Source organism: Ruditapes philippinarum, unplaced genomic scaffold, assembly GCF_026571515.1.
Source record: "Ruditapes philippinarum isolate M1 unplaced genomic scaffold, ASM2657151v2 ctg3031_1_1_1_1, whole genome shotgun sequence".
Lineage (NCBI taxonomy): Eukaryota > Metazoa > Mollusca > Bivalvia > Venerida > Veneridae > Ruditapes > Ruditapes philippinarum.
The window spans coordinates 6600-17823 of record NW_026859889.1 but is presented as its reverse complement, the minus strand read 5'-3'; the positions used below and the strand labels follow the sequence as shown (position 1 = coordinate 17823).

General features: G+C 34.6%; 2 protein-coding genes across 2 annotated transcripts; both read left to right on the top strand.

Annotated features, from left to right (window-relative positions):
- Positions 1-2324: 2324 nt before the first annotated feature.
- LOC132758211 (alpha-(1,3)-fucosyltransferase C-like) lies at positions 2325-3926 on the top strand. Its single transcript, XM_060749765.1, has one exon. It carries the CDS (start codon positions 2362-2364, stop codon positions 3799-3801), a length of 1440 nt encoding a protein of 479 aa, XP_060605748.1. The 5' UTR covers positions 2325-2361; the 3' UTR covers positions 3802-3926.
- Positions 3927-8392: 4466 nt separating this feature from the next.
- On the top strand, positions 8393-10783 carry LOC132758205 (uncharacterized; the record flags this gene model as incomplete). The annotated part of the gene is given in 3 exon segments (XM_060749761.1): positions 8393-8646; positions 9606-9762; positions 10652-10783. Coding segments are annotated over 3 exon segments (460 nt in total), but the record flags the coding sequence as incomplete, so codon positions are not given.
- Between the last annotated feature and the right edge of the window lie 441 nt (positions 10784-11224).

Here is an 11224-nt window from a genome sequence, read left to right as displayed (position 1 = left end):
TTTCTGCCAAATTATTTTAATTTCTTTCTATCGGTTCAAAAGATACAGGGCGGACACAAAATTTTGATATTGATTTTGAATGTGACCTTGACATTGAAAGATCAAACCTACGCTCTGCATATCGTCTCATTATGGCAAACATTTCTGCTAAGTAGGTTCAATTTCCTTCTACCGGTTCAAAAAGATCGGACACGAAACTTGCTAAGTGACGGACGGACGGACAACAAGGTGCATAACAATATACGCCGAGATATTTTCGGCTGTATAACAAAAAACAAACCCATGGGTCATTTTAAAGGATTTTGATGAATATTGACACCTTCCCGTTATTTAATGACCCAACCACGTGTGAAAAAATGACCTTTGTTGAAACTGATCAAATACAGCAGGGCACAGGATAGTCTTAAACATTGATAAGTGATCAACACAATATTGTCAAGCATACCTATATAAGATCATACACACGAACCAGCAATATTTATGTATTCCTTTCAGATTTTTAAGTGATGAATATTAATTCATTTTATTTAAGTTGCCCAGGGGCTAATAACAATTTACAAATTCATCGTCAATAACTCATAATGGACAGCTATAGGGTATTTATGAAGTGGACTACATGTATAAGATTACGTACATTGCATGCAGAATAATGTATATTTATGTTTTTCCACTGTCAAGGGGAGTGGCCTGTCAGTATTAAAGTGACTGCCTTCTACTGATGTTAATGTTTAAAAGATATCACACTAGGTAAAACTCATCTACCCCTCTAAATGTACTGATCAGGGGAAGTAACCGCTGCAAGAAGTGTAGTGTATCAGTAACAGTTACTCCCCCGAGATAAGAAACCGTTTACTTTATACTTGAGTAGCACAACTTTTGTTCCCTGAGGAATGTAAAACTATCGATTTTCACGCCGAAAGATATTAATTTATTATTTATATCATATAGTCCTTCTAAACATAATGTTAAGAGAATATTTCTAAGGAAAGAGATATAAGTGAATTTCAACAGTTGATATTACACTGGTGTGCTGGTCATGTTAGACATAAAGTTGTACATTGGTCTGCAAAGCTATCTTAAATATAAAATCTCATCTGCTATTGATTTAAGATCCGTGCAGATTTGTTGCAAAATGAGCCGCGTCACGACAAAACCAACATAGTGGGTTTGCGACCAGCATGGATCCAGACCAGCCTGCGCATCCGCGCAGTCTGATCAGGATCCATGCTGTTCGCTATCAGTTTCTCTACTTGTAATAGGGTTGGTTAGCGAACAGCATGGATCCTGATCAGACTGCGCAGACGCGCAGGCTGGTCTGGATCCATGCTGGTCTTAAACGCACTATGTTGGTTTTGTCGTGACGCGGCTCAAATATTGTGAGCGTTATCCTACTGACAACAACGTTTGTTTTAATATGAACAATTAATATTTTTACATTCAACTTATGATATCTACATTCTTCCTTTAGATAATAATCAAGCTTATTGCTTCAGTACTTTTTGTATATATAATGCAAGAGTGAGAAATAATTTCATTTCAGCTTCTAAAATTCACTTAATGTTTATATCATATGATGCTTAAAGGCCCATTATGCCTCAAAAATGCTATTATTTTTATTCCTCAAAATCCTTTTATTTTTTTGGTGTCTGGCTACCACCACCCCCCCCCCCCCCCCCCCAAAAAAAAAAAAAAAAAAAAACAACCAACAAAAAAAAAAAAAATACAACAACAACAACAACAACAACAAAAAAAAAACACAAAAAAAAAAACAACATTCGATACAATCAAACAAACAAACAAAAAATATGAAACAAAGGAGAGCTTTGGAATTAATAATTTTCTTCAGAATCAAATACAATTCATTTATTTTTCTTCAAACGATAATAGGTTAATTTGTTTATGTGATTTAGTTTTAAGCGTATATTTAATAATAAGTGGCCATATATTAAGGATGTTACCACTTTGTGTATATTTCCCTTTAAGCGATAGAGGTAGACGTTAACAAGTCGTAATAAGGTCACTTCGCCTTAAAACCTGGACACCTTATCTCATTAATGTACGGAAGCCTTTTTGTGGTATTGCTATCTTGTTCGATTGATACGTGACTACGCTATAATCGTTGCCATTCCTTTATATGTCAAATAAATTCATGTATTTTTACATGGAAAACTCTTTAAAAATATGTTTATAGAAATGCCAAAATGTTCGTACGATTTGAAAAACTATAAATTTCGTTTTGACTTGTGTAGGTTTGACGATATTTGGTTTACCACGACACGTATTCCGTAGAAAAGATACGACGGTTCACTATGTCACGATACGATTTTTATTTCATACTCATACATTTTCTGAACAAAGATTATGAAGACTGGTTTTATTACATTTGTGCGTAAGATTTGTTTTCTGTTAGTAATTGTAGGAATAATTTGTGTCGTCTTCGTGAATATTCAGTTTAATATGAAAGGATATTGGTTGATGCCGACGGCATTGTCATATTCATTCGAAAATGTCAAGAATTTTATACGGAATAGTAACATTTCTAAACCGGAAGTTGAAAAACAAAGCCGCAGACGATTAATAAACGTGTTTGAAGGTGTGCAAGTAAAGAAAAAATCTGGGAAATTTGCAGACACGGTAATGCAGTTTTCTGACAACAATACAAGAATTGATGTAGATAGTAATAAAGAAACTGAGAAGGAAAATCGCAAAGTTAACATTCTGTGGTACAATAAACCTGCATGGATAGATCTTAGTTTTGCAAATCGTGTTTTGCCATCTGATTGCATTTACAGAAATTGTAGAATGTCAGACGACAAATCAGATATTCAAAAGTATGGAGCCGTGGTGTTTACATTAACACAACAATTAGACATCATACCCCCTGTGGTAAAAAATGAAAGAAATGGTGATCAAGTTTGGATATTTTTCGGTTTAGAATCGCCAGTAAATCACAAATTAATAAACTACCGACACAACAGTTGGATGGATACTATGAATTGGTCCATGTCTTATCGTTTGGATTCGGACATATTTTTTCCATATGGAATGCTTGAAGAGAGAAAAGAGGTTCCAATAAAAGATTATAGTGCAATATATCATCTAAAGACCAAACAAGCTGCTTGGTTAGTGAGTAATTGCGGGGCACCAAGTAGGAGGGATGATTTCGTGTCGGAGTTGAAGAGGAGTGGCTTGGAGGTTGACATATTTGGTGTCTGTTCTGATAATGTATTTCATAACAGAGGTGACATGACTAAACTTATTGACCAGGAGTATCAGTTCTACCTGAGTTTTGAAAACAGTTTATGCCAAGATTACATAACAGAGAAGTTCTTCCGGTATTATAATCTTAATGTTATATTGGTGACCAGAGGCGGAGCGGATTATGACCACGCCCTTCCAAATGACACTTTTATCAACTCCGCCCACTTTACTACTGCACGAGCATTGGTTAAGTTCTTACATAAAGTGGGTTCATCGAAAACCCTTTACACGGACTTTTTGAGAAGGAAAGACAAATATTTTGCCCATGAATTGTTTACAATGACAACGGGCTACTGTAGTATGTGTGAAAAACTTAACAACCTGAATAGAAATAGAAGAATGTACGCTGACCACGTGACTTATATACACGAAGAAACCTGTTGGGAACCATCAGATATACAATCAATAACTACACAATTCAACTACAATGTTGTTTTAATAATAAGTCTACCCGTTTTATTTCTAATATCGTTATTATTGTGTTATTTTGCAAGAAATCATGTACATACTTCATTTTCTAGATGTTTAAGAAAAGAATGACACGAATTACAAAAGCTACATAAAGTGTTCATATATCTATAGTTTATATCATTAGTTAAAAAGCTTTTTTATGGCTCTATATAAACTGATGTTTGCATTTGTAACCCAAGTCGCTAGACCTCTAAACAACTGTGTTCAAGTCATGTCCCTTATAGGGTAAAATGTCTTTTGTACTTAATTAAACTGAAAACAAAACTTTATATTGTACGGCACGATGAGTTGGCACAGCACATCACTTGCTATTTTGTAAGCTATTCCAGTAGGACCACTTTACTGGTGTAAATTATTGAGACGTAAATTTTTAACAGTTAAACCATGTGATTAATATATTAAGAAGTGTGATGCCTGAAGTTTCCACTTCACACTTAATTCTACTCAAATCCTCTCCGACAGACAAAGTGAAATAGCATTTCGCACATGCGCATTCTGCATAGGGTAAAAGGCATTAACGAAAGAATACATTTTATCAGTATTACACGTAGTAAATACACGAAAAAGAAAAGACAACAAACAAACAACAAAAACCATTAACAAAAAGTTATAGTTATAATTATTTGTTTGGGTCGTCAGACCAAACAAATAATGGTAGCGAAATTTCAGAGTCTAATGCTGTTAATTGCAAATGCCGAAAGTAGTCCACTTTATTGAAGCGGTTACTTCCCTTTATATGTACACTAACGCCGAAAAATTCAGGAGAGATCACTGCGTAAAGATGGTCAAAGACAGGCACATTAATTTTCAAGCAAAATAATTCCCGAATGGTCGAAGATTTCTAATATTGTTTTATTGTATTTTCTGATCGAAAATAAGTAAATACAAAGCGGACATTCAATCTCTGACACAGAAGTTTACGACAAACCTAACAACAAGTAGTTCTCAAAACAGCTTAAAACTAGCGATTTAAAAGAAAGAAATATTTTTATTTTGTTACAAGTATCCAACTCAAAGTTTAGAAATAGCGTTGGCTTATAGAATTGTCAATAAATGCACAATCACAAATTACGCGGATGAATATGATTTTATCAATGAAAATACTATTTTTAGCGATGTCGATTACCGAATACTACACAAACCGAGTAGTGGAATATATAGATTCTACATGTCGGACTGTTTGGGCGAGAAGATTTTCGCTAAATTATTTACTTCAATTTTAAACAACAGGTTTATCCTGAACAAAATACCTCGAAATTAATAAGGATTACAAACCCGAAATGCAATGGAAGTTCTAAATTTAGAATGACTTGATGTTTTCAGACATTGTTGAATAACTTCTCCGTGGTGCAGGGGTAACGCGCTCGCTTAGTGAGTGAGAGGTCTGGAGTTCAAATCCCAGTCGAGGAAACTTTTTTTTTAATTCTTTTTTAAGTGTCTTAAGTGAAGTAGCCATGGTATGCAAGGATAAAGTGTAGCTGTCGTAAAAAATGAACATAAATGATATTTTGATGCAACTCTAGTTATGCAGAATTCCGTATGTATCAAACTCTGGTGCCTTGCAAAATGAATTATAATACATAAAAATAAACTTATACAGGAAAATGCATACAGATATACAGTACGTATTAGATTGCAAAGATCAGAAAATACCAGAGAACTTGCAGCCCTTTGATTCTTTATAAATATACATGCTAATAGTAAGCTCCAGGATTATTTACATCTGTGTTAAACAACAGTTAAAGTCGTTACACGCCCTAATTTAGAATAATATGGTTTTCTTAAGGCCGTCCACATATAAATTCACCGTGGCTAAAGGGTTTTCGCGCTCGCTTAGGAAGCGAGAGGTCTGGAGTTCAAATCCCAGTAAAGGCAACTAATTTTTTTTTCAAATTGTTTAAGTCAAATAAACATTGGATTGAATATCAGTGTTGCAATTAGTCTTATAGCCAATTTACTACAATTAAAACGCTGGAAAGCATTGGTGGCACTATACATATAATCTCACAACCTGTACCTTTCTTACACTCTGAGACCCAAACAAATTCAGCGCCTTCTGTGCTTTGATTATGTTAGTTTTAGAAAATGTAGAGTATGATATTTTGTCATGCATATGCATCTCTGTAAATTTCTATAAAAAAAATAATAAAAGTAAAAAAACAACTTTATGTTTTGATTTCTTCTGTTTTTATTTGTTTTTGGTCGTCAGACCAAACAAATAATGGTAGCGAAATTTCAGACTCTAATGCTGTTAATTTCAAGTGCCGAAAGTAGTCAACTTTTTTTGAAGCGGTTACTTCCCTTTATATGTAACACTTAGTCCGAAAAATTTAGGGGAGATCACTGCGTAAATATGGTCACATGACAGGCGGATTTATTTTCAAGCAAAATAATTCCCGAATGGTCGAAGATTTCTAATATTGTTTTATTCTTTATAGATAGATATACATGCTTATAGTAAGCGCCATGATTATTTACACAAGTGTTAAACCACTGCAGTTAGCGTCGTTACAAACCCTAACTAGAATAATATGGTTTTCTTCAGGCCATTAACATGTAAATCAACCGTGACCGAGGGGTTTGCGCGCTCGCTTAGGAAACAAGAGGTCTGGAGTTCAAATCCCAGTTAAGGCAACTCATTTTTTTTCAAATTGTTTAAATTTGTTGCAATTAGTCTTATAGCCAATCTACTACAATTAAGACGCTGGAAAGCATTGGTGGCACTATACAAAAACAAATTGTTTTATAATCTCACAACCTTCACCTTTCTAACATTCTGAGACCCAAACAAATTCAGCGCCTTCTGTGCTTTGATTTTTAATATGTTGTGTATAACTTGGGTATAGCTGACTGTACTTGCGCATTAACTAACAAAATATATAAACAGTCATATATCGTATAAAATACATTATATCAATTTATTGGGTATAATTTGCTGTCTACAAACACAACACTAATGATAGAAATTATGGAACATTTACATCTTATACATATTTAGATCTCTTAAATTTAATTTTTCTTTTTCGGATATATTGACAGTCGGTTGTCCAAGCACTGAACGATTTAACTTCATACGAAGAAAATAAGACGGGAAAAGCGCCCGGGAATGTTCCGACAGGAACAGTGCATGGGGAAATAATTTTCTTCAAATGGACTTCGTATGAACGAAGAAAATTTTATACATCAAAACTTTGACTAACATACTTTCCGCAATCACGCTTATGGGCTTGTACGGTGGCACAAAGGTGGCACGTGTGTGAATTTATTTATCTCGTGCACACGAGATACAAGTACCTCGTGGCCACGAGGTAATTAACTGATGCGCATGAGATACTATTTCTACTATATACATAGCGTACATAGTATCTCGTGCACACGACTTAATTCCTCGTGGCCACGACTTAGTAACTGTTGGCCACGACATAGCACATGTATCTCGTGCGCACAAGATAAATAGAAACGGACAAATGCCATCCTTATGCCACCGTAGGCTTGACTAGTTTGTTTTGCATTGCAAAACTTAGTCTGAAACAGCACGATTTCATATTGCTCCTTTATTCATAAATCTTCTGACTGACTCACACAAAAGGCTAGTATAAATGAAATGAACGCTTTATATACAGAAAGAACAAATCCCCGGACTAAAAACCGACCATGCCACGTGGAAATCTCACGGACATATTGCTTGGATTAGGGCTTTGGTACTTATATTGTGCAAAGAAGACCCCTCCAAACTTGTACAAAATCGAATCGGCAACCTAATCAGACCAATAGTGTTTTAACTGTAGGCTACATAAAATGGTACTTTTACACTTTTTATACAGAAGGAACAAATTGCCGGAGTAAAAAACGACCATGCCACATCGGAAATCTCCCAGATATATTGCTTGGGTTAGGGCTTTAGTCCTCATGTTGTTCAAAAAAGACCCTCCAAACTTATACCAAATCGAATCTGCAACAGAATCAGTTTCAAAGGTAGGCTAGAGAAAAGTGTGTCTATACACATTATGTACAGAAAGAACAATCGTCAGTTCAAAAAGCGACTATTTACGCGGGCACTTCACTGTCATTCTCCTTGCGTTATAGCTTTAAGCCTTATATTGCTGTGAAGAAGATCCTTCAAACAACTAAAATCTACTGAATCATTTCTTTTTAGGTACGTAGCGTTCATCCTAAGGTTATATAGAAGAAATCAAATCGCCGGTCTAAAAAACGACTATGCCACACGGAAATCTCCCGGATATGTTTCTTGCATTAGGGCTTTGGTACTCATATTGTGCAAAGAAGATCCTCCAAACCGACTGCAGCATTTTCAATTTTGTCGTTTTGGACTTTCTTTAGGGTTTCTTTTTCTCTCATCAACGTTGATGGAACCCCTTTATCGACTAAGTTTAAAAAAAAATTATATGCGTAAATATCACCGGTTTATATGATAGACCGATGTATGGCCCTAAATAACTGTTCGTACATGAAGTTAATAAGAATAACAAATTTGAATACAAGAGTACTGTTTAATAAGTTTTGTCATAATTCTTGTTATGCAGAGGCACGTTAAATTATCTGATATACATGTGATATTTAAAGGGAAATATTGACCCGAGATATGATATGTAAACTGTCACGTCATTGTGTTGTTTGTTGTCCTCTATCAAGTTTAAGAGATAAGACTGTTGAAACGTTCAACTACACCATTTGAAGACGGTTCTTTTGGTCATTAGCTGCGTTTGATAACAAAATAGGAAAATGTTTATAAAAGGGTTGACTTTATTGGTTGTGGCGTGTATTGGTGCTGAAGCAATGGTTTGCTTCCATGGTATATGTGACAGACTTCCTACAAGAGAGCCACTCACCGGCTGTAAAGGATCCGTGATTAAAAATGGAGGATTTTGTCACTGTTATGATGTCTGCGCCAAGGTAAAGTTTAAGTCAAGTGATGTTAAAAATGTGTCTGTAAATAAAGCTTATCTATTGAAGACATCGGTAAATAAAGCATTTCTATTGAAAAATATATTAAATAAAGCTATGCATATTATTTTTTTATTAAAAAATATGTACACACCTCGGGATGAAAAAATGGATCTTAAGAAAATCAAATTTTAAGAAAAAGAATCTCATTATTTACAATTCGGACTAGGCTGCAAAATATGACATTTTTTTTTACTTTATTCGCTTCGTCAAAATTCGACCGCATAACTTATAAAGTAAGATATATTTTGCATATTTTATCAAAATATAGGTTATTTCGGGGAATAGTAAGTGCCTTAGTTTCGATTGAATCTTTAAATTTGTATATGTGACTTCATATTTACACAGTTCATAAAGCGCCAGCGTGCGTTCTGGTAATTAGTACAGATACTAGTTACAATAAGTCATGTATCTGCATGGAAGTCGAAGTACAACATGTAGTTCTTTGTCTACTTTTTGCTGCCTTTATCACAAATTATTTCACATTTACCGTTATTTTCTTCAACTAACAAGTATCTCACATGTTCTAAAACCACTATTTCAACACATGTTTCTCCATTATACAGAAGAAAAAAAATTCATATATGCCTTAATGTGCCTTAAAGTTATTCACTTGGGCTTGATTTAATTATGATATAGCACGGCTATTTTGTTATTCGGTTTAATATTTCTTATAAACCAGTATTGTTTAACATTTCATTGGTAAAATTAAAAGTGAAACAGCTCATTACGATTTCTTCGTTTGTCTCACCATGTCATATTTGTCAAAATGGGATACATATACCTATACATAATGTATGATATTTGAATTGTTCTTTACTCAATTGTTCCATTAGAAATATGTATATGTTATAATATGACATCGCTATACTAAGGGCAGATTTACATATCATTTTATTGATTTTAAGCAAGAGGGGGAGACTTGCCAATCACGTCCCATTAGAGGCCGGCCAAACCTCGGTACCTGTGACACCGGGTTGGTGTGCGACGCTCAAGAACATATGATCATAGGCGCAGGAAAGTGTGTTAAATCAGAGGAGACTAACGTGACTGCACCCAAACAAGGTATGTGTCATGTGCTAACATAGTTTTTTTGGCGTTATTTAACTTAATTACTAGATCTGCTGTCAAATTTATATTAACAAATGAATTTCGTGTTGTAAGAGCAATATCTAAGGGCTTCTTAAGAATGCAACAATCAATTAAAAATTGGTGACTATTTTGTTTTGTTGTAGGTTGCGTGATATATTTTTTAGAAACAATTTATATACATTGATGATGTCCTCCATTCAGCTAGCTGTACATGCATTGCCCGTCGCTTAATTAGCACCATTAATAATACCAAATTCACGAAAGTGTCCATATCATTTCGAATATTTGCGAGCTTTAAGTTTATTAATTTTGAAAGGTTTTGAAGAATTATGATTGTTATATATTTTCTATCTGGGAAACCATATCTTTAAACTATCGATGGCAGCAGTTTCTCGCTATCTTAAAGGGACCACAACAGGCAGGTGTTAAATAGGGTCAAAATGTTTTTATCTTTGTGAAGGCTAAACTTCATTTTCTAAAATTTTTCATCATAAGTGCGGTGTTTAAATGCATGTTTATTCAATTATAAGTTTGCGCGGTGTGTCTGTGCGCGCGCGTGCGCGCGCGTATGAGTACGTGCACGCATGTGCGCGTGTATGTGAGTGTGTGCGTACGCTGCGTGCATACAGGGAACGGGTTTTGGTAATAAAATGTCAATCCCGATTTCTTGCAATTGGCTAGTAAATGATAATGACCTCGTCTTTCCTTTAGGTATGTTTAAGAGATGCAGTACTCAGTGAGTTATTTTATAATTTAGTATGTATGAAGTAAAGCGATCATATTCATTGACAAAAGTCATTGAACTTCTTAACCTATTCATAGTTGAATATCACGGTGTTTTTAAAACAGTCTTATTTTACAGACAGATCGACACGAACGCTATGTGAGCAGAAAAGAATCTCCGCAATGATATCGATGATTGTTTACAGAGGGCAATGGTTCCCAAAATGTGACGCCGCCGGTCTCTTTAAAGCTGAACAGTGCGATAATATAAGTAAGAAACATGTCTTATACAACACTTAACCTAATCATATTAATTTTTGTAATTTCAAGATTATATTTTATTATTTTAAAAAAGATTTAAAGAGAAATATGCCCGAAAGCAATTCCGGTAACCAACATAGTGGAGCGATTACATTTTTGTCTCGGTAATACAGTACATGTACATGTTATACCATATTCGTATTTTAGCTTCAACCAAAGACCGTCTTCATATTAAGCTTTTACAAATTTTGTTCAGTTTAACCAAATTCTATGTGATCAGATGTACGTTTTTATATAGTTTAGTTTAGCGTATAAATTTTGAATTCTGCTTAAGCCGGTGCTAGGGGTGTGGACAGTAGCTTGCACTTTTCACTACCGTCAATGAACAGCCTCAATCAAAGGGAACCTACAATGTTTTCACTTTTGTCGTTTGTCTTAAGGAATTTTATCT